This window comes from Aethalodelphis obliquidens, unplaced genomic scaffold (genome assembly GCF_003676395.1).
Source record: "Aethalodelphis obliquidens isolate GAN/ISIS:26980383/991018 unplaced genomic scaffold, ASM367639v1 scaffold34, whole genome shotgun sequence".
Lineage (NCBI taxonomy): Eukaryota > Metazoa > Chordata > Mammalia > Artiodactyla > Delphinidae > Aethalodelphis > Aethalodelphis obliquidens.
This window is the reverse complement of record NW_020837978.1, coordinates 10,379,162-10,403,592: the sequence shown is the minus strand read 5'-3', so window position 1 is coordinate 10,403,592 and position 24,431 is coordinate 10,379,162. Positions and strand designations below refer to the sequence as shown.

At 39.8% G+C, this 24,431-nt stretch overlaps 1 protein-coding gene across 1 annotated transcript in view; it reads left to right on the top strand.

The window, feature by feature from the left end:
- The window catches only part of RANBP9 (RAN binding protein 9), a 90,505-nt gene that overhangs the window by 946 nt on the left and 65,128 nt on the right, over nucleotides 1–24,431 (top strand). The window contains exons 2-3 of the mRNA XM_027128179.1: nucleotides 5–252; nucleotides 14,406–14,517. Of these exons, the coding sequence (XP_026983980.1) occupies nucleotides 5–252; nucleotides 14,406–14,517 (360 nt within the window). The remainder of the gene's footprint in view (nucleotides 1–4; nucleotides 253–14,405; nucleotides 14,518–24,431) is intronic.

Genomic DNA, 24,431 nt, shown 5'->3' with positions numbered 1-24,431 from the left:
GATTTGCCGCGGGCCCCGGCCCGGCCGGAGGCGGCCCGGCCCCGGCCGTGGCGGCGGGCAGCAGTGCTGCGGCCCCCTTCCCGCACGGGGACTCGGCCCTGAACGAGCAGGAGAAGGAGCTGCAGCGGCGGCTGAAGCGCCTCTACCCGGCCGTGGACGAGCAGGAGACGCCGCTGCCTCGGTCCTGGAGCCCGAAGGACAAGTTCAGCTACATCGGCCTGTCTCAGAATAACCTGCGGGTGCACTACAAAGGTACTGGGCGTGTGTCCTGCGGTGGGAGTGGGGCCGCAGACCCTCGGGCCGCCCCCGCCCTCCCGGGGCCGGGTGTCCTCGGAGGGGACTCGCCGCCGGCTCTGGTGCTCCCAGGGTGGGATTGGGGTCGCGGGGAGAGGTGCGAGGGAAAGCAGGCAATTCTGGGAAGGGGAAGGTGAGTATAATGGTCCTGGGTAGAATGGAGCTGGTAATCCCAGGCCAGGAGCAGGACACCTCGGGGGAATCCAGGATGACAGGACATAACTCGCTTTCTGATTTCCCTTTGAGATAAATCGTAGGGCTGGGATGGAGGAATCTATGGGCTCGGAGTTGGGTTACATTGTTCTCCAGGTGGTGTTGGGTCAGGCGCTCTCCTCTTACGTGGGGGGAAGAGAGGCACGATTCTGAGGGATAATTTCTAATTAAGGGAGAGCAGGGATGTATAGGGGGAGGAGTAATCAGTGGAGGATTTTGCCCCAAATTAAGCTAGAGATTGTCTAGGGGAACACACGGGCCGGGGCCCCAAGTTTGCCGTCAGTGTATCTTGCTAAAAGCAACTGGAGGGTGCGAGAGGTGAAACCTCAGGAGTACGTGTTTTCTTAGGGGAGCAGTAACCTACCACGACTGATTGGATATGCCCTATATTTATATGTTGGCATTATGAAAGTCTCGTTGAAAACAGGGATTTGTTAAAAACGTTATTTAGCATTTTAAAGAAAATTGGCTCCTATTTTCCACCTGCAGTTAAAAAAAAAGCCTTAGGCTAGTGCTCTCCCCCTCCTCCCTCACCTACCTCTCCTATGTTAAAACAAAGCTTTAAGCAGATCAGTTGTATATAAAATTATAAATTGCTCTGGGAGTTTTTGAAATGTAGCCCACATTAATAACACGCATCAAATTTACTTATCTGGGGGAAAAAAATCAATCCAATGTGTCAGTCTATCTGGAAACAAATCCAGTTTTTTAGGCCCCAAACCTGCTGCTTTTACATTCAGAGCAGCCTCATTTTGATTGGTTTCAAAGGGAGGGTCTTTATCAGATCCTAGTGACATGGATATAGAGGGTATAAACAACCATTGTGGTGAAATTCTTAAAGTTTACTGGACTGAAATTTGAGAAGAACCTTGATAAATAAGTTACTATTTAATCAGGAACGAGAATGGCCACCGAAGTCTTCCAAATGATTTGGCTGCAAAGAATAACGCACAAAAATAGGCCTTGTTGAATATTCCTTCCTTTTATCCATAGATCCAGAGAAGTACTTTCAATTTTAAATGTTATGCTTCTTAATCTAAGTGGCTGAAATTTTCAAAATATTGGACCTTTGGTTTTTCTTAAGTTAGGACATTTTGTTAATATCCTGTGAAGGCTGTTGTTTAATTTTGTGTTTTAATTTGTGTGAACAGTGCTATGTATGAAGTGTTTACTTGTGATCTGGCTACCAGAATGCTTTTTGTCAGACTCCACAAAACTTTACTTTAAATTTTATGGTTGATGGTTGATAGTTGGCTTATAAAATCAGAGGGAGTAGATATAAGAGATTATTGAACAAAGAATTCTAGCTTTCCGAGTCCTGCCATCATTTGTGATTTTAGGCATGTTACCAGACAGGGTCTCAGTTTCTTCCTCTGAGTGATGAGGGAGTTGAGCTGGGTGTTGGTAAGGAGATTTCCAGCTCTGAATTTCCATATCTAAGATCTGTGATTATAGTCTATTTAGCACTGTAACATGCCTTGACTAGTTTTACTAACTACTTTTACATAAAATTGATGATTTGGGTCACGCAAAAGTGCAGCTTATGTGAAATTGGTTGGAGTTTGGAATATTTATGACACTGCTGTCTCAGTTATTTTTCCTCTTGGCCTCTTTATTACTTTCTGTTGTGTAATACTAAGATTCACTTTCTGGAAACTTCACTCTTTTGTAAACATAAACCATTATTTCTGGAAGAACAGATTTTGCTGTTTGTCATTCTTTTTCTTTCCTCTCGCTTTTTTCTGTCTCCCCTTTGTCTCTCCCTTCCCCCTTGTCACAAACACGGGCCCTTTTTCCCCTTCTACTGCCTCTTCCTCGTCTTGTTATTTTAATATGTGCCTGTGTGTTTTTCCTGTTGTTTTTCTGTGTGCCTTCAGAGTGGACCACACCAGAAGTTACTGGGCATCTAAGCAAGGGGGAAGTGTCTTAGGTAGTGGTAAGCAAATTTGAAGTCAGAAAATAACATTAAAAACTATTGTTCTTAAAGTATTTTTGCATATTACAGAATTTCAAAAGATTGATGATAATTATTTTCCATATGATGAGGATTTTTCTTACCTTTGAAATATAAATTTCTTTTGGTCTGAACGTATTCTGTTTTGAAGATGTTATTCTTCTAAATTGGAGTTACTCTTTTGGAAACAGTGGGGTTCCTTAAATGATTTGAAGGGATTAATGTTAAACAGTGTCAGCCTTACAGACCAAGTTGATTGGATTGCAGAGGAATTGGGTGTGTTTACTACCTGTTAAAAATTTTTAGAAGACTTTTTGCTTAGCAGTCACACACCAACTGTTGAAATCCTCAAGCATGGCCCCTTTTGTTTTTGAAATTCTTGTCAGCTTTGAATAAGTATAAATGTGACAAGTTTAGACCTAGTTATAATGATCACTTTATTCCAATTTAAAGCATTTTAATGAATGTGACAATGGGTTTGATTAGTCTAAATGTTTCAGTTACAGGTTGCATTTTTATATTTGTGAAGTTACCACGATTTGTTTACTTTGCCAAGCGTTTTGATACATACACTCAGGAGCATGTTAGTGAATTTGCATAAGATGGTGGAATTCTCATTTAAGACGAGAAAAAGTGGGAGCACCTGGAAGTTAGAGCTTCCCAGTCACAAGTAAGCCAGGATTGGAAACTAATTTTCATTGATTTTAGATTTAGTGTTCTTTCTACCACACTGTATTGCCTATTTCAATTTGTATGAGACTTAATTATCTCAAGTAGTTAAAATCCAGTGATCACATTTATAACTTTTTGAAGAATAGTTGACTTTGAAGAATAGTTGATGTTGAAAGTACTTCCTCTGGGGAAAGTGCTACCTGGAGCACACTAATGCCATGGAAAAGTCCAGACGCTTTGATTATACTGATTTAGGGCAGCTTAGAAGAAATGTAAGATAAGTGAAAGTTGGGAATGATAGGAAGAAATTAATAGTGAACTGCACCTTCTAACTGAAGTATTATTAACAGTGACCAAATCGGTTGAACTTTTGGTATGCCCAGCTCCCCTCCCCCTCCGTATCACCAGTCACTAGGCCTTTAACGTGTCCTCAGTTTAACTGCTTATCTAATTTCTTGCACTTCTTTACGTAGAATAAGTATCTCAACACATATTTGCTTGCTTACCAATACAAATGTCTTTAGAGATTTATGGGAGGGGATACAAAAATGCGCTTCAAAATCAAGGAATTTAAAAACCAAGCTTTCCCAGGGATCCCTTTGCCAAAATTGAGCTTTAAGAATGCTAGTTATAACTGCAAGGATTAAGTGATTCTAATAATCATATTGAACAGAAGTAGACAATAGTAATGATTTTTTTTTGGTAATGATTTATTGAGCAATTGCTGTAGGGCAGATATTCTTCTAGACAATTTGTATATATACCTTACTCTCTATTTATTCATTTTGTTTATTCAGCAAGCTTTTAGTGAGTGTTTACTTTGTGCCAGGTTCTGGATACTCAAAGGTGAATAAGACACTGTTTTTGAATTCGAAGAGCTCAAAGGACATCAAGCAGTGTGTGTAGTAGGGAAGTGTCATAGAGTACTGTGGAAGATGGGGGAGCATCTGCTGCAGGCTGCCCTTGTCAGGGGTGAAGTTGGTGGGTCAGGGAAAGCTTCTTGAAGGGGATGAGGCCAGCGGTCAGTCTTGAAAGATGAGTATGATATAGGGGAGGAGGGGCTGGGCATTACAAGGGAAAAAGCATAAACAAAAGCATAGAGGAGAGAATTATTCTATATGTTTGGATCTACAAGCAATATGGGGTTGTTGGAATTTAAGTGTGTGACAAGGTACAGCTGGGAAAAGATCATGCGGGGCCTTATAGAATATTTTATCGAGCTTGGATCTTATTCTGTAGGAGACAAAGAATCATCTAAGGATCTCCTAAGTAGGAAGTGACTGGCTCATTTTCATCTTTGTCGGATTATACAACTAATTGGGAGGTGGACTCAAGGACACAAGCCTGGAAATAGCAGACTCATTTAGAAGGCTGTTGCAAACCACATAAGAAATAAGAACCTGAACTGGTCAGTGGTGGGGGCAGAGAAGAGCAGACATATCTGTGATCTGTGCTGAAGTAAATCTGACTGGATATGATGGAATGATGGAGAAATCAAGGCTGATCCTGGGTTTCCAGCCCTGTTAGGTTTTTGCAGTGAACCGTGAAGCAAATAATTATCGCAAGGAAGTATTACAGTACACTTAGAGGTAAGTGAAAATGGGAATCTTAGCCATGTGATCTGACCATGTAAACCAGAAGAAGCCAAAGAAATAGCGTTGGAGAAAGAACAGAAAGAGGTCTTCTGGAGTTAGGGTGGCTCTGTGTCATCACCACAGCTGGAGTTCCTGATTTGTCACTTTATTCTAATGTTCAGATGATTCAGCTACAGTGCTAGTTTCTGTTGGTTTTCTGTTCTTTTCCCTACTAACTGGTTTATCCTTTTTCCTATTTTAAACTCCCAAGAGACTCAGCAGATTGGCCTAGCTAGTTGCCGTCTTTCTTAGTTGGGCAGAGCTTTTCATTCTGTGCTGTGGAGTGAATTGGTGGCCTTCCCATAGATGCTGACCTGTGTTGAATCAGCTGTAGGGGTGTGAGGGTTGTTATGAAATACAAAATGTCCTCCTGGTGGAAGGATAGTGTGGACCCCACTCCTCTCAGTAGGGACAGTGTGGGGGTCAGTTTCTCCTAGGAGGGGCTGAACCTGGAGGAGAGGCTGAGGTCATGACTGACCTGGGAGTCGCCTGTAGCTGGTAGTTGAAACTCAGAGTGTGAGAGAGAGTGAGTAAAGTGAGAAGAGCAGTGGGCCAAAGATGGAACCTTGAGCAAGACCAACATTAAAAGACTGCAGGGAGCCCAAGAAGGAGTAGTTAAGAGGCACCTGGACAGCGGGGAGGGTGGTGTCACAGAAGCTGAGCAGAGGAGTGTCAGAAATGAGGAAGTGAACTTTCGTGTCAAATGCAACATATAGGTTTAGTGACTTAGGCACAGAAAAATTTCCACTGGATTTGGAAAGTAGTTTGTTGTGACCTTAGGTAGAACAGTGTGAATTGAGTGATGGGGGCAGAAATCAGGGTCAGTAGAAGGGACCAGGCAGAAAGTATAGTGAATATATGTTATTCTTGAGAAATATAGATGAGGAAAGAGATTAGTCAATACCTGGAGGAGAATGGAGGTTAGGGCAGCTGTGGGTTTTTGTTTTTTTTTTAATGATTGATATTGGAGTTATGTTGTACCTGGAGATTAGCTTATAACATCAGCATGTAAGATGAAAACCCACATACTTAAAATTATCCCTAGAAAACCCTTTGGAAGGTACTGTGTTAGAAACTATTGTATCATTTCTAAGTAGGCCTAGTTTTAGTTTGGCTGCGTGGGTAAAACTGAAGTGACGTAAGTTAGATGACAGTATGATGTTAGTGCAAGGTATGGAGTCTCAATAAGTGTCTACAGAATTTAACGTGTTTTAACAAATAAGATAAATAGTACCAATACTTGGTTTTATTACCTTAAAGTTAAAAAAAAAGTTCATTATACTAACCACCAACTCCAGTGCATTATTGGCAATGATTTATAACACAGAGACATATAATTTTATGAGAAGGATATACATTTTTGGGACACTGTGCCCTTATAGATCGAAGGGAAGGAGAGTAAAGAGGGAAAGGATGAAAATACAAGCTTGGGAGGCTGACAGAGTAAGGACTTGGAGGGAGGAAGGTGGTTCAGAAGCTTAAGATGCTTGCCCTTGAAGAGGAGAGGAGTACGTACTGTTCCTTCGATAACAGTGGAAGAGGTGGACTGGTGTAGACAGACGAGTTAGTAATGCGTGAGAGGAGAGTAGAACGTAACCATATATATATGGTTGGTATATGGTATAATGGTGGAGTCCCATTTCAGTCCCGTTTTGTGATAAAGGAGGTGAGGTAGTTTGCTCACTGAATTCAGGTAGAGGACTTAAAGCCTAAAGTAAATGCTGGAGATGTGGACCATCTTCATCTTTCTAAAGATTGCTGTGTGGTATTGATAACAGTGGAGGATGCCAGCTGACATCATTAGTTCACAGTGGTGACTGTTTGCAGGACGGTTGGACTTTATTCCGCAAAGGCCAGCTGCCCAGTGCAGGAATAGGGAAGGTGGATTATAATGTTGATTTAAGGCTGTGGTTTTGCTGGCTGGGTTTGATGGAAGGATAGGCATATGAGGGAAATCAAGATATTTGGGAGCTTTTAAATAATTACCATGTATACCATCCTGGAAGAGGAAAGAGAAGAACAAACAAACAAGAAAGGGTTCAGTGCACTGGAGTGCCTTGACTTTTTTTTTTTTTGCGGTACGCGGGCCTCTCACCGTTGTGGCCTCTCCTGCCGCGGAGCACAGGCCCCGGACGCGCAGGCCCAGCGGCCATGGCTCACGGGCCCAGCCACTCTGCGGCATGTGGGATCTTCCCGGACCGGGGCACGAACCTGCGTTCCCTGCATCAGCAGGTGGACCCTCAACCACTGCACCACCAGGGAAGCCCTGGAGTTCCTTGAATTTTGAAGTGCAGAGTGAATTCTTTAGACAGGGGAGAGGATAGGGGGGTGTGTCCTAGGGGAAGATGTCGGTATTTCCACTGTAATGCCAAAATTGTGTTGCTGGAAAAACTTAATGTTTTTCACAGAATTGCGCACTAAAAGTAACAGGGCTTATGGGAAAAATAGGGCTGGGGCAGACCACTTAAAACCTATGGAACTTTGTAACCAGAGCACTACAGAAATAACAGTCCTAATAAAATACAAGCCCAGTTAAATTTCCACTCCCATGTGTGCCCAACATCACAGGCTGCTGATCCTTCACAGCCTTCAACCCTGGGGTTTGGTCTTCCTTGTTAGAGATGTAAGTTCTTGACAGCTGTTTAATCAAAAATAAAAATCTGATTCAGGGTTTAGCTCTTTTCACCTTTTTTTTTTTTAAAGCAATTGGAAATGCTTAGCTTTAGCTATTAGAATGGCTAAAATCCAAAGAAAACCTGGCCACGACAACTGCTGGTGAGGGTGCAGAGAGCAACAGGAACTCTCATACTCTGCTGGTGGGGGTGCAAAATGATACAGCCACTTTGGAAGATGGTTTGGCAGTCTCTACCAAAGCTAAACATAGTTTACCATATGATCCAGCAGTTGAGTTCCTAGGTGTTTACCCAACTGGTTTGAAAACTTACGCCCATACAAAAACCTGCATGTAAATGTTCATAACGGCTTTTCTCATAATCACCAAAACAGGAAACAACCAAGATGTCTCTCAGTAGGTGAATGGATAAACTGCAGTACATCCATACAATAGAATATTATTCAGTGATAAAAAAGAAATGAGCTATCTATCCACACAGAGACACATATGGATCTTAAATGCATATTGCTGAGTGAAAGACTCCAGTCTGAAAAGATAACATACTGTATGATCTCAGTGATATGATATTCTGGAAAAGCAAAACTATAGAGCTAGGAAAAAGATGAGTGGTTGTCAGGGGCTTGAGGGGATGGAGAGAGGGCGAGTGAGGCGAAGAACAGGATGTTTTAGGTCAATGAAAGTATTCTGTATGATGCTGTAATTGTGGCTGCATGACACTGTGTGCTCATCAAACCCTCAGAATTTTAGGACATAAAGAGTGAACCTTAATAGGTACATATTTTTTAGAAAGTCACTTGGTGGGGGGGAATCCCAGTGTAGAATGTAGCATGTGACAAAACAGTGTAACTATATTACAAATATATGAAGCAATCTCAGAAGAGGAGGGAAAAGGCACTGACCTAAATAAGTAACTGGAAATCAGTGGAGTCTGTAAAACTAAAGGTAAAAGAAACTATATAAGCACTGAATTCTTGTTGATAAGTTGCATCCCAGGGGGATATGAGTTAACAATTCTGATACTGCTGTCCATGTATACTAGAACTTAACAGTTAAATCAGTGGATGGTGCACAGTGGGAGCTGGGTTTCTCACCACTGGAGTGGTTAGAATGATCCACATGGTAATGGATTAGAGCCGGAGACAGTAGTATGAACTCATGTTCAGTTTAATATGTACACAGATGATTAAATAAAAAGCACAGATGTGTGTATATACAGGGGCTTAGTGTACACACATATATTTCTTCGCTCTTGTCAATGAGAGGGCCTAAAAGCAATGACACCCCAGTAACTGTGAGCATACCTAGTACCTAGATCTTGGATTCTAATGCCATTTGCCCATAAAAGGAGCCAGGGCCCCTTGGAGAAATGGCTGATTCTAGGACTAGGGTAGGAAATGCACAAGATGAGCTTCCAGCATCTTGTAGTGCCAGAAAGTAACAAAAACAAGAAACACATAATGGAGGTATGTCAGAGCGCCAGAGCAGCCAACTGAAAAAGCTCCCAGTGGCTAAACGGGGAACAGTTTGAGCAACAAAAGAAATGAACTAGTCTTGAATTATAACCCAAAGTATAAAATAAATATGCATGAGATGCATGAGTCCATACTGATATAAACAAAGAGGAAGTATCTTAGCTTTTTTTGATCTGTACTGCACTTGAATTTTCCCCAGATGGGTTAATACAGTGGCAGGTATAGCAGTTCCTGAAGCCACCAAACACTGGGCACAATAGGAATGCACTTCTGGAGGAATCCCAGCTTTTTTGACTTAGGGCCTCTGTTTATTGCTAAAATTTTCTCTTTAATTCATTAATGTACTGGGAAAAGCTATGTTATGAGCTGAGTGACTTCTTTATTATGCTGATATCATTGCCATGTTTATCAAGTGCATGTGGGCTAATTTGTATTCAAGAAATGTGCTTTGTAGCAAAACAGACTTTACTGCAATTTAATATTTCTGAGGTGGAGTAGTTTCAGGTGATGTCAGCATCCAGAGTGTGGCTCCAGGAAGAATGATTGAAATTAGAATGGAAGTCAGTGGGAATAAAGAGGTCTGGGAATTAAAATGCAGAAACAATAAAATAATCAAAATTAAGTGTTAACATGTGTTAATGTTGTGTGGCGGGCATATAAAAAAGGTTAGACCGAGTCAGAGAGACTAGAGAAAGAATAATTGAGGAAGTAAAACTTGAACTAAGATAGAAGGGCTGAGGAGGACCTGGCCAGTCTGAGAAGGAAGGGTACACAGCTTTCCAGTTAGAGGGAGTAGCTTGGGCACGGCCTGGCCTGGCCAGTGTGGCTGGAGCACAAAGGAGGAGGTGGAAAATGCAGAGGGAGGGCAAGATCAAACAAGATTTTCTGGAAGTTTTTCTTTTTCTAGGCTGAATGGGAAGGAGTGTTAGTTGTCTTGAGGGCTAGTGGTACAAGGAAGGCTGATTTATATTTTCAGAATGGCACTTGGCTGCAGGTTGGAGAGTGGAGGGGTCTGGGGGAAGGCTTTATTCAAACCCTTTCTGTTTCAGTTAAATGCAGTCAACAGACTGAATAGGAGGAGGTGACCTTGCTAGTCTTAGAGTCCTGAAGCAGTACATGTATTTTCTTCTTGAACCATCTAGAAAACACTTAACATTGAAGACTGTGGTTTTAAAAATGTACACTTTGGTAGTGTGAGGGTTGTACTTTGGTCACCACAGAATTGAAGGTAATAAACTTCCTGCTGATGAACATTATTAGAAATAGGCTCTTCACTCTGATATTAATATCTTATATCTCAACTTTTTCTTGAGTCTTTACATCTTAAGGTTAATTTTAAAATGGAACAAATCCTTTTAACATTTACAGAATTTTTCTGTAGTGTCTTGGTAGAGCATAATGAATATACTAAAACCTTGAAGATTTATGACTCTGTAGTTCTTTACAGTTATTTTTGCATAATGGTAAGATGTAGGGGATTTTAAATCAGACATAGATTTAATGCACGATTCTACCAATTTTGGGCAAGTTATATAATCTCTGTAAGAATTTTTCCATTTTTAGAAATGAGGTTAAATTATACCTATTTCACAGATGTCGAATGAGAAAAATCTATACAGAAGCACCTAGTACTTTGAGAGATTGTTTACTCTCAAATATTAGTTTTCTTTCTCTTTTCCCACAAAAGTAGCTAGAATAGGAGGTGGGAATACATGTGAAGTGATCCCAGAACGTTCCCTGTAACTAAATCTTTCCTGTGGGTTCAGAGCTCGCACTGGATCAGGCTTCTTGAATTTAAATCCCAGCACAAATCCTGGTTTGGGATTCCCACCCAGCAGTACGACCTGAGTTTCTTTATCTGCCCTTGGCTTCCTCAACTATGAAATGATAATAAATAGTACCTACTTCATAAGTTGTTTTGAATGTGAAATGAGTTAATAAATACAGTGCTTTTATTTATTTATCATTTTAAAAATTGAAGTACAGTTAATTTACAATGTTGTGTTAGTGTCAGATGTACAGCATAGTGATTCAGTTATACATACATACATATACATTTTTTTCAGATTCTTTTCCATTGTAGGTATATAGTAGGTCCTTGTTATTTATCTGTTTTTTTTTTTTTTTAATGATCCATATAGCATTCTTATTTTTCTATTTCTATGAATACCAGCTACTTTCAGAGCATATTATCATTAACTTCTGAACCTCTTCTTTTTTTTAATTAATTAATTAATTTATTTATTTATCCTTGGCTGTGTTGGGTCTTCGTTTCTGTGCGAGGGCTTTCTCTAGTTGCGGCAAGCAGGGGCCACTCTTCATCGCGGTGCGCGGGCCTCTCACTATCGTGGCCTCTCGTTACAGAGCACAGGTTCCAGACGCGCAGGCTCAGTAGTTGTGGCTCACGGGCCCAGTTGCTCCGCGGCATGTGGGATCTTCCCAGAGCAGGGCTCGAACCCGTGTCCCCTGCATTGGCAGGCAGATTCTCAACCACTGTGCCACCAGGGAAGCCCTTATCTGTTTTTTGTATAGTAGTGTGTATATGTTAATCCCAAACTCCTAATTTGTCCACCCTGCCCACCCCCCCATCACCCTTTGGTAACCATAAGTTTGTTTTCTCTGTCAGTACAGTGCTTTTAGAATGGTGCCTTTCACATAGTATTAAATGTATGTCAACTGTTATCACTTACTATTATTAAGTATACTTTGAGATTCCCTTATCCCTAAAAGTTTTGGTCACTTCTCTTCAGAAAAACCAAAACCAAAAATAAGGGCTAGTTGATTTAGGATTCCTGGGTTAATTGGGGTTTTCTTTAGATTTATTTTTAACTGTCTAAATTTTAAAAATGCTTTTAGTTTACATGACCTTTTCCCAGGCAGCCAATTATTTGAACATAATGTTACCGAAAAATATATTATGCTGAAACCATAATTTATTAAATGTCTGTTTTTAAAAAGTGATTAGTGTATCATTCTGCAGATTTATGCCATTACTTTCTTCTGCTTAGCTCCATGTAAATACTACCTACATATATTAAAGCAGTTTTATCAGCATCTGTACATTGCTGCTTCCATTTTTATCTTTCTAGCCAAGTTTATCACCTCTCAGTGTTCATCCTGCTGAGAACTTCTGCCTATAAGACATATAATTAAGACATCTATGAATGGTAATAGAGTGGCTGAGTTCATTTAGTTCCTTTTAGGCCATGTGAACATGTGCTAATTTGCATTGCAAGTGTAAACTTAACTGTTTAATGGTAGGATACGCATTGATAATTTGACAGAGTGTATGGTAAGGGAAGATGTGATCTCATTGGTGTTTGATGGTTCTTGTATAAACAGGATATAATTTTTGACTGATAAGAGGTGTTTAGTTTTAAAACAGTCATGGTAAATTTGAGAAGGGGAGTTCTGCTACCCATGAAGGTAATGGTATAGTCTGACTGAAAGATTAATGACATAAGTTTGTATTGGGTGAAGCATATCTAACTAGAACACCTGAGTAATGATTTGGAGCATTGTTGCTCATACGGCCCTTTTCGGGATTGTGGAGTCTGTCTCACTCACTCTCTCTGAATACTTTCTGACATGCTACTTCAGCTTTATTCTTCTGGTGGTTTTATGGGCATATTTTCTCTTGCTCACGTGGTTTTATTCACATGCTAGCTTTCAACGTAATTTGTGTCCTGGGTGATGGACAGGGGAGGTGATCTTAGTGAATAAAACTCTGGGTTAGATTGAGGAATAGCTAATTTAAAAAGTTTAAAAGCCTTTATCTAACAGATTCCCTAAAGATGTCAGCATTAGTATGGTTATTATATTGCTTTCTTAAAAAAGAAAGAAAAGACAACGAGAGGTTAGATATGTTTCTCAGAAGGCTGTAATTGACCAAAGAAATTTTATGGATCAGCCTTTGGATAGAATTAATGATCAAAGATTAATGATTTTTTTTTTACATATTAAAATTTTTAATTTTTCTAAACACCAACAATGCAATTTTGCTAAAGTTACAATTTTGGAAAATTGACTGGCCTCAAGACCACTCCCAGGCTTTCTGTCAAGTGTATCTGTCTGTGTATCTGGTCTCTACCATCTCAGGGCTGTGTGCATTTCTCCCAGGACTTGGGGTGGAGTAAAGGTGGGTAGAGAAGATTTTCTAAAGGACTCCTGGAGTATAGAGCCCAGGAGAGTCCTAAGTGAGGCCCTGGGCTCCTTGAATGCTGTGTATAGTAACCTCTCTCTGCCCTTGTCTCCCAAGCTCTCTTTTGCCTTCCTCAGGTTTGGTATCTGGGAGGTTTGATTTTCCAGAGGAAATTAAATATTTTTAAAAACTATTGATTGATTGATTGATTGCTGTGTTGGGTCTTTGTTTCTGTGCGAGGGCTTTCTCCAGTTGCGGCAAGCAGGGGCCACTCTTCATCGGGGTGCGCGGGCCTCTCATTATCGCGGCCTCTCTTGTTGCAGAGTGCAGGCTCAGTAGTTATGGCTCACGGGCCTAGTGCTCTGCGGCATGTGGGATCTTCCCAGACCAGGGCTCGAACCTGTGTCCCCTGCATTGGCAGGCAGACTCTCAACCACTGTGCCACCAAGGAAGCCCTTAAATATTTTTATGTCGAATTATATTACAATAAATATTACCAAATGCTTTCCTTTTACGTTGTTCCCCATCTAACTGTTAAGTTCAGGTAGTTGAAATGTGGATGATGAAATGAGTGAAACCATCAAAATCTATCCAAAGTTTGGATCTAACCAACAAAATTGTAAATTCTTAAAGTAAGAAAGCTGTTTTGCCAATTCAATCTAATTATAAAAATTTCACTTAAAAAAATAGTGTATGAGGGCTTCCCTGGTGGTGGGGTGGTAAAGAATCCATCTGCCAATGCAGTGGACACAGGTTCAAGCCCTGGTCTGGGAAGATCCCACATGCCGTGGAGCAGCTAAGCCCGTGTGCCACAACTACTGAGCCTGCGTGCCGCAACTATTGAAGCCCTGCTCACTGCAACTAGGGAAAGCCTGTGCACAGCAATGAAGACCCAACGCAGCCAAGAACAAAATAAATAAATTAAAAAAAAATAGTGTATGATACAGATGCTTCTGGTTTAAAAAGTTAGGCCATTTGGCAAAAAAGTGTTGTTTAGGAATTTGATAGATTATATGCAAATTTAGATCTAATAAAATTAATCATATTCTCATCTTGTTCTTCAAGTGTATCCTTTTGTCTCTTAAAAATACCGGCTACCTTAAAATACTTTATTTAATTTGCATAAAGGACTGCTAGGTTCAATGTGCTTAGATTCTGAAATTTTATCAAAACTAGTAATAGTGTGAAGAGTTCCATGTTTAACTTGGGCTGTTTTGCATATTGGATTAATTGTGATGATAAATGTGTTATTAAGTCTTTGATTATTTGTACTGATGAAAGCAGAAATGTGTATCTCATTCAAAAACCATATTGGTTCCTGAATTATTTGTTAAGATTTTCATTTGATTATCTCTCTTGATTTTTTTTTTCCTTCCTGTTCCTTATGCAGGTCATGGCAAAACCCCAAAAGATGCAGCTTCAGTTCGTGCCACGCATCCAATACCAGCAGCCTGTGGGATTTATTATTTTGAAGTAAAAATCGTCAGTAAGGGAAGAGATGGGTAAGTGTACATTTTGATGGGAAAATCGTTTGCTTACGGGTAATTATTTTTGCTTTGATTCATAACCGTTTATGATGTATTTGGAAAATTGGAATTTTTGGGAAATTTTGGTAATTGGAAAAGTGGAATATGAATATTCTAGTATAGCATGTTGTACCTGGCTCTGCTTAAATACTAGTTGAAGTTAACACTTGAGTTGGTGAAATTGCCAGGTTTTTCTGGTAGGTTTGTCGTTAAAGTGGAGAATTGGAATAAAACAGTAGAGAGATAATGACTCATTTTCCATGCCTTTCTTACACTGCCATTTTCTGAATTCTGCTGAGAAATTAAATCTTCTCAAAGGTAATTAACCAAAACCAAAAGGTGATTCATAGATATTTTACAGGGATGGGGCCTCAGAATTTTAGGTTTAGATCAGGGAATTGTATGTTTGTATGCTCTCAGTTGGAGGCCATTCCCAAGTATTAGGATGTAGTTTAGAAGCTTCCAAATGAGAACTTCATGTAGATGCTAGAACCAACTTTTATATCATTGCTTTTCAACTTGAGATCACTGGGTGTGTGTGTGTGTGTGTGTGTGTGTGTGTGTACACATCAGAGTCACTTAGGGGACTATTAAAAATATAGTAGTTTGGGTCTTACCCCAAAAGTTCCTTAATCAGTATTTTCAGATGTAGAGTTTGGAAGATAGGCATTTCGAGAAAGCTCCACAGGGAATTTCGGTGCATCCCTCTGATTGAGAGCTAATTACGTAGAATCATTGGATCTATCCTGTGGTATTTCCTGATAACTTCATTGTGGTATCAGAGATCCTTTAAAGCATCTATAGAGTCATTTGTGCAGCTACCAAGGTAAATTTCTGGGGCTGTGTAGGTTTACCTGTACTTGAAGTGAGTCATTTAACCCCTCTTGGTGCTTCTTCTGTGTTTAATTGACAAAATAAGTATGTTCAGTAGATCATTCCTCTTTATTTGCTGAATATTCTCAATGTCAACAATACGGAAAGTACAAAGTGAAACCTTGGGTTCAATGATAACTTTTTAACTACCTTAGTTTTCCCAGGGTGATCAAGCCAAAGGTAAAATCAGAGAAGCCAACGATAAAGTGGTTGAGAGACCCCAAATTGAAATAGGCACATGATTGTAACCATTTCTAACTCTACTGCTGTATACTCAGTAAGCCAGTTCTTTTATACTTCAAGTTATATCACCAACTCCATAATGCTGGTGTTGCTCAGGATAATTCCCAGGATTCTCTTTACCTTTCACTCTGCATATTGTATCTTTGCATGAGCTTGACCTTATATTTTCATGACTGCACATTCCCTGACGAGTCTCAAATCTAAAGCTACATCTCAGGTCATTCCCTTGAGCTCTAGACCAATATATCTGCCCAAATGTTTGTATTTGAATGTCCCACAGGCATTTAAATTTAGCTTGTTTAAAATCTTTTTCTCAGCCCTAGCTTGGTTAATGGTTACACTATTGCTAGAAACTTGAGAATTTCTTGCCTTAAACTTTCTCTGTCCATTTCTACAGTTTCTGCCTGAGTCAGGTCTTGGTAATTTGTCCCCTAAATTACTGAGGTCTCCCAGTTGCTCCCTATTTTGCTCTCACTCCAGTGAGAGAGCAATATAACTATTGCTCATCTTCTTTCTAATACAGAACTCAATTGTGTCTGTCCTTTCTTGAGATTATTTGGTACACCTGTTGCTTTGAGATTAAAATCTAAAGCTTCTTAGCAGGGTCCTTCATGATGTGACCTTTGTAATTTTTCAGTCTCATCTTTTTGTTGCCAGAATCCCTCATTATTTTTTTTTAAATTAGGTATATTTTACATGTAGTAAAACTTACCGTTTTTAGTGTGCAGGCCTGTGAGTTTTGACAGATGTGTACAGTCTTGTAACCATCACCACAATCAATATATAGAACAGTTCCATCACCCTGCAGAATTCCTCCATACCCCTTTTTAGGCAACCTTTCCCCATCTCCAGCCCCTGGTAACCACTGATTGGTTTTCTTCCTTTATAGTTTTGCTGTTTCTAGGATGGTGTATAAATGGAATCATAGAGTATGTTGAGTAGAGTAGCCTTTTAAGTCTGGCATCTTTCACTGAGTGTAATGCATTTGAGGTTCATCTCTATTTTTGTATGTATTGGTAGTTCATTCCTTGTTATTGCTGATTATGTGGATGAACCAACCACAGTTTGCTTACTCACTCTTCAGTTGAAGGACATCAGATTATTTCCAGTTTTTGGCAATTAGGAATATACCACTCTAAACATTTATGTATAGGTTTTTTCGTAAACATGAGTTTTCATTTAACTCGGGTAAATACAAAGGAGTGCGATTGCTGGGTCCTTTGTTAAATGTATTTTTAACTTTATAGGAAACTGCCAAATCGTTTTGCAGCATGGCTGTACTAGTTACGATCCCACGAGCAGCGTGTGAGACTTCCTGTGGCTCTGCCTCCTCAGTAGCACTTGCTGTTGTCAGGGGTTTTGTTTTGTTTTGTTTTAAATTTGTAGCCATTCTAATAGGTATCTAGTGGTTTTCTTGTTGTGGCTTTAATTTACTTTTCCCTAATGACTAATGATGTTGAAGACATCATTAATGTCTTCATTAATTCTTATCTGTCCTGTTTTTTTTTTTTTTTTTTTTTTGCGGTACGAGGGCCTCTCACTGTTTTGGCCTCTCCCGTTGCGAAGCACAGGCTCCAGACGCGCAGGCTCAGCGGCCATGGCTCACGGGCCCAGCCGCTCCACGGCATGTGGGATCTTCCCGGACTGGGGCACAAACCCACGTCCCCTGCATTGGCAGGTGGACTCTCAACCACTGGGCCACCAGGGAAGCCCTGTCCTGTTTTTTTTAAACAAACTCAATAGTTCCTTTATTTCGATTTTATTTTATTTTATTTTTAAGATTTTTTTTTTTAATACGGACCATTTTTAAAGTCTTTATTGAATTTGTTACAGTATTGCTTCTGTTTTATGTTTTGGTTTTTTGCCATGAGGCATGTGGGATCTTAGCTCCCCAACCAGGGATCAGACTCCTGCATTGGAAGGTGAATTCTTTAACCACTGGACTGTCAGGGAAGTCCCCTATTTTGATTTTAAATTAATTACTTGTCAACCACTGTGGACATGGTTAAGAAATGACTTAACAGAGATATACTTAAAAATACTGAATTGACAGCTCAATTGAACGGAATGCTTCTTAGGGCAGTTCTCATTTTGGCATTCACCCTGATTAAATTTAAGGTCCTTATTCCTCATCTCTTTTCTGAGCTATGGGAGCTCTAACTGGGGTATCCAGTTAATCTCCATTTCCATTTTTCTGCCAGCTTAGGCTTGGAGAAATAAGCCCCAGAAAATAGAAAGTAGGATGTTAAACAGAGTTGAATCAACATAAAGTGACCCCAAAGGAGAGGGATGGAACCCCAAAGGAGAGGGATAGGTTAGAAAATACTACCTAACCAAACTGGGGTCCACTTGCCCGGCACCCAGCAAAGCCAATCTACTGACACTGGGTTGTGGTAAAGTACAGTGTTTATTGCAGGAACCAAGCAAGGAGGATGGGCAGCCCATGCTAAAAAGACCCAAACTCCCCAGTGGCTTTCTGGGAAGGGTTTTTAAAGGCAGCATTAGGGGTGAGGGTTGTAGGGTGTGTGATCAGCTTGTGGACTTTCTTCTGATTGGTTGGTGGTGAGGTAACAGGGTGTTGTTTTGGGAATCTTAATCATCAGCCTCCTGGTTCCATCCTGTCCAGGGTGTACATGCTTGTGGTCAGCACGAAGTCACCATCCGCCTCTTGGGAGGGAGACTTAGTTTCTGCAGAACTACTCAAAGATATTTGTCCGATTGTTATGTATACGCCTTGAGGAGGAAGTAGGACCCTGTTCTGTGGCTGCTGTTGTTTAAAGCTGTCATCACTTCTCTTGCTTGACTGCTTTTCCTTGGTTTCTGCATTCCCTCGCTTCCCCAATTAGTAACTGCTTGAGTCTGCTCTTTGGAAGTCAGGAAAGGCCTAGGGACTAAAGCCTTTGTCCTACAAACAACAAGCACGGAGGGGCTTTTGTACCCGGGAAGGTCTCGCAGGGGCCTGCTGGGTTTCAGTCTCCCTTTTTCTTTGATACTTCTCAATCCTGAGGGGAACAAGGGTGCGACAAGAAAGGGAATAAAGTTTTGGATAGAGAGGTTAACCATAAACCTGGCAGGGGGACTTGGTTTCAAAAATACCCCCAAAGACCTTTTTCTAATCAGAGTTGGCATCTGTGGAAAGTAGATGGCAGGTATGTAGTGCCGTAAGATACTCTCTGTAGTTCTCTGATGGTACTTGCTGGCTCATGTTTCTAGTTGTGTGCAGGTTCTTTCCTTCCTCCTTATATTCACCTTCTCTTGTCTCTTTTCCCATTTGCCAAGCTTAACTAGTTACTCTTCAAGTCGTAGTTTACAGTTACTTTTTTTTGGTGGCACTTTCTCCTCCCCAAAATAAGATTGTGCCTTTATTATGCTTCCTTTGCTTTTTGGGCAGACTGTAATTATAATATTTATACAGCTAACTGTCTGCTTATTGGTGATGTAAAACGGTACAGATTCAAGGGTGAGGGACTATTTTATATTTCTGTAATTCCAGTACTTACTTTTTAGCTAGCACTCATATGAATGAACAAATGGATGGATGAGAAACAGTACCCACCTCCTGTATATTCTTGGAGAAACCTGTTGTGTTTTTTTGGTCTGATTTTGTTTATTTCTGGTAATCTTTTTTTTTTTTTATTGTAATCTTTTTGAACACAGTTTTAGGTCCAACCCAATGCTTTTGGAAGGAAAGAGCAAACAGTTCATTTATGGAAGAAAAGCAAGTCATGTAGCTTATTTTGGCCAAGTATTGTCTTTCTGGAGATATATTGAACTGTATCAAGAGATATAAAAATTCCTTCCTAAAATCCTAATGTCATTGTAAAGACTTGACCAGAAAGAGCAGCTGTTAGTTACCTTTCATTTGCAGTGATACATGCTCATCTGAGAGTTTATTATACTTAATTTAAAATTGAATTTTCTTTTAAACAGTGTGTTTATCCAAGATTAGGACAGGTAAATAAATATTTGGATCCAAGATGTCAGTTTTATTACGAGAAATTGTCATTGTAGCAAGTTTTCTCATGAAATGGCAAGAGTTGGGTATGAATTGCTTCTCAGTTTTTTTGTAAAATGCATGATTTCTAGGTCTGCCTTGGAAAAGTAGGAATATGACTGTGTTGATTGGTACTTGTTTTCTTCATTGCCTAAGAAGTGAGGCTTGAAGGAAGTTCCTTTTATTGAATGAAACAAATAATATGTTCTGTTTTCTGCCTTGGATTTTCATTTAAACTAAACATAATTTTTGTGTATGTTCAGCAAAATAAGCTTACTTTATTAGGACAAAATAGCCTGTCTCAATTTTTTGATTAATTTGAAAATGAATTCCTAACACCTTTTGCACCCCAAAAATTAAATCACCTTATCTGCATGAAATCATTTTCTTCAGGAGACATATTTAAAGGGTATATATTTACTTTATGTTCTTGTTAATTCTTGTTGACTGTCAAGATGAATTTCTAAAAGTAGTCTCTAAAAGTGTCTTTTGAACGTACTTTCAGTTCAGGAATTTTATTCAGGTTTTAAATTATGTATACTGATAGAGGCAATGGAGATACAGTTAATTATAAATGTGAGAGATAATAAAATTTTTATTTGGAAATTTTTAGAATTATAATTTATTATGAGTGTGATATTTTTAACTCTTCAAACAAAATATTGATGCCATTCTGCCAGTGTGATTCAGGAGAAATCAGCAAGTAATCCAGTCTCTGTTCTGTTCCTAAATTCTGCTGATAATAAAAGCATAGAACATTCCTTCTATGCTTCCTGACTTTCTGGATTATTTCTTGGGGGAGTGGAAGAGAAATAAAGGCCTTTCTTTCCATCTAGGTTTAAAAGGCTTTAAAAGGTCTTTCCTTCTAGTTTCTATTGGTGGTAAGCAGTAAGTGGAAACACAGATGGAAAATGTGAACAAAGATATCAAATAAACTATATATTTATTAACTTAATGAATATATATTGAACGGGTATGGTGTATCTGGCATTGGCAGCAGCTGAGCGAGTATAAGAAATTATTTTATTTATCTCTGTCTTATCCATAGTTTCTAGTAGAGGACCTGACACTTAGCAGAAACTCAATAAATGCATTGAGTGAACTGAATGTGCGTTCTTGTTCTCAGGGAATATTGAATTCAGTATTTGGAGGGTACGGTGGGGCAGAGCAGGGAGCAGACATATGCAAATAACTCTAGATTAAGACATAATATACTAAGTACTTAGAATGAGAGAGTATATGGGAGAACTGAGGAGATGATGATTAATTCTAGCTCAAGGAAATAGATTTATAAAGGAAGTAGTGTTTGATAGGCCTTAGAAAATGAGTAAAAATTTGAGACACTTCGATGGGGAAAAATATTCCAAACTATGACAAATGGCTGGACTTGTCTCATGGGAGGAATGGAACTGTATGGTGTCTTTGGCTGAGGTAGATGACTCAATATTGCTGGAGACTTGAGGGCTTATAGTGAAGAGTTTACAGAAGTAAGAGTGGAATTGGAATCATATTAGAGAGCCTTGATGATAGTTCTAAGGGCAAATGCTCTATAGGTAGTAGGGAGCCTTCAGTCTTTTTGAGTAGGGCAGTGACAGGGTATCTGTTTTAGGAAAACAGTACTGGGTGGGGAGGGGATGCAGTGTGTGATGGCAGTGTGAAAGATGGCTAGAGATAGGAGTTAGGCTACGAGGCTATTGCCTAGGGATGAATTGTGATAGAGGTTAAAAAAATAGAGGAGGAGGAGGTAGTTTAACTTGTTGGGTGGTACCTATTATGTACCAGATACTGTGCTAGGAACCTAGGGTTTACAAGGAGGGATTGGCCAGGACAGGGTCTCTGCCCTCCAGAAGTTTGTAGGTAAGAATAGAAATGAACATGTCAATACATAATTAAATATAGCATAAAAAATGTATAGTAATAGCTATATGAACAAAGTAGAGAAGCAGTATGGTGGAGGAAGTGACCAACTCTGCTGGAAGATGGGGTGGCAATCAAGGAAGCCTCTAGAAAGCTTGCAAAGAGTTATGGAAGAGGAAGAAAGTTAAACATAAGTCTCTCACTTCCCTGTCCTTCAGCTGCCTATTTACCCTCCTTAGACTGATTTCCTAGGAATTACTCCAGAGATACTCTATGAGCAGAGTTTTCAAAGATGAATAGTTGTTTTAGAAGCTGATTTAGTTACTTTTGCTAAGAAATACAGTGAAATACTTTGGGACAAGAAAGATGGAGATTTGAATATTGGCTTTGCCACTTACTAGTTCTGTGGCCTTGTACTTTTCGACAAACTCTTTGTTTCCTTTTCTGTAAAATGGAAACAGTAGTGCCAGCCTCATAGGATGAGATTAAATAGTTCACTTAAAGTACCCATTAGAGTGCCTGTCTGGTGCACAGCCTTGATGCTTCTGTTGCTGATGGAGAAGGAGCAACACAAAGGTTTGTGGCATGAATGTGTCTGGAGGTGATCATGAAGGGACTTCTAATGGATAATCTTTATCTTCTAGGTGCTAGCTTTAAAAGGGAATGATAACGATTGGATTTGCATTTTGGGGAGGTTACGCTGATACAGAAAAGAGAGGTCTGAGAGACGCAAGAGGTCCAGTTGGGCCATTATGATTTTGCATTGGCTTAATCTGTGTAGTGGAGTTAGTGAGGAAAGTAGATAGATTTATTAGCTATTTAGGACTTTAAAGAAAAAGAAAAAACTTGATTAGGAGGTGGGAATGGTAAGGGTAGCTGTTGAAAGGGAAAGAATGAAGGGTGACTTCCACTGTTCTGGCTGGGACAGTCGATTAGATAGATGGTGCTGTGAGTGAACATAATAAAAAATACTGGAGAGAAGTAGAACTTTGAAATTGCAGATGATGGGGACATTGTGTGAACTGCTGTGAGACATCGAGATGATGAATTAATAGTAGGGGCTTTGACTGAAAATAAATGGGATTTAGGAGAGAGAAAAGTTGTAGGTGGATTTTGGAGTCATCAGAATGTAACTTGTTGAAGCCATGAGGATTGATATGATCACCCAAGTATGTGGTGTAAAAAAAGAAGAGGTCTGAGAATGGACTTCTGAAACACCATATTTACTAGAAATGTAGGAGGGAAGAATCTAGCTAAGGATTCTGAGAAGGAATGGTCCGAGTTAGAAGGAAGATTCTAGAGAGTACTGTGTGTTAGAAGCCAAGGAAGTCAATTAAAAGGAGAACTGAAGTGTCCGCTGGTTTGTCACTTAGGAGGTTGTTAATCTTTATTCTGGCAGTTTCCTTAAAGTTGGGGTGGGAATGAGTGCAGTGCATCAGAGAGTTAGAGGTAAGGGATGGAGTTGGTGGAGCTGGAGGACTGCCTAGCTGTGCAGCACTTGTGGGAAACAGTATTTCTCCATCCATTCAGAAAAATCGGCCTAAGAAAATTATATCTTGTATAAATTCTATTAATAATTCAACTTGTTTTCTTCCAGTTTTTATATATACACCTTTTTTACACAGCTGTACTCTTCTTACACATTTTTTTAAAATGTATTTATTTATTTATTTTTGGCTGTGTTCGGTCTTTGTTTTTGTGCGAGGGCTTTCTCTAGTTGCGGCGAGCAGGGGCCCCTCTTCATCGTGGTGCGCAGGCCTCTCACTATCGTGGCCTCTCTTATTGCAGAGCACAGGCTCCAGACGCGCAGGCTCAGTAGTTGTGGCTCACGGGCCTAGTTGCTCCGCAGCATGTGGGATCTTTCCAGACCAGGGCTCCAACCCGTGTCCCCTGCATTGGCAGGCAGATTCTCAACCACTGCGCCACCAGGGAAGCCCTTCTTACACATTTTTACATCCTGTTTTTATTATTGATTTGCCAAGACATATTTATTACTATGTATTTTTTAACCTAGTTACAGGTATAAGTACTTTACTATGAGATTAAAAGCTCTGACCATCTTTTTTCTTTTTGTTTTATTTTTTTTTGCTGCAACATAGTCTATTGCAGGTGTATTAAGGCACATCCATAGCTATTCTCTTATTGTTATTTAAGTTGTTTCTAACTCTTTTCACTATTATAATTTTTATGCATGGTATCTGTATTTCTTTAGGAAAGATTTCTTGAAGTAGAATTATTGGATCAAAAGAGAAAGTATGTACACTTTTAAGGTGCATGAGACACTGGCCAAATTACTCTCTAGAAAGATGAGTCCAATTTCCGTGTGGGCGGGAGAAACTTGGTCATATGTGTAAATTGAGGAGAGGAAATCACCAGGGAATCCAAGGCAAGTTGAGGAGGCTAGTTCCTTTGCTGAGGGAGTGGGGTTGAGGGGTTAAATATAAGTTTGGAATGTGGGCTGGAATATGGAATTGATTAGAACAGAAACATCTCTACTTTGGGAAGCCTGTCTTGACAACCTTTCCACCTCCAAACTGGGTTAGACTCCTCTGTTATGTGCTTTCATAGCACTTTCACTCCCCCTTTATAGGATTTCGTCATATTCATAATTATTAATGTAAGATCTGTCTTCCTTGTTAGAGTGTCAGCTCCACGGGAGCACAGACTTCTGTCTTTTTCACAGTTTAGTCTGTGTTGGCCCACACATAGCTACTTAGTAAATATTTATTGATCAGAGAAGTAAAAGTATTGAGGAACTGTGAGATTTTAAACCATGAATTTAAAATCATGTAGTGACAGCAGTTTACATATGTAAAATCATTTTTCTGTATGTACTCAGCTGGTTGGGGAGGAAAGTTGAATTGTATGACTGATACAGGATGGGAAATCATAGTTTAGGTAAGTTAGAAAGACAGTTGTAGTT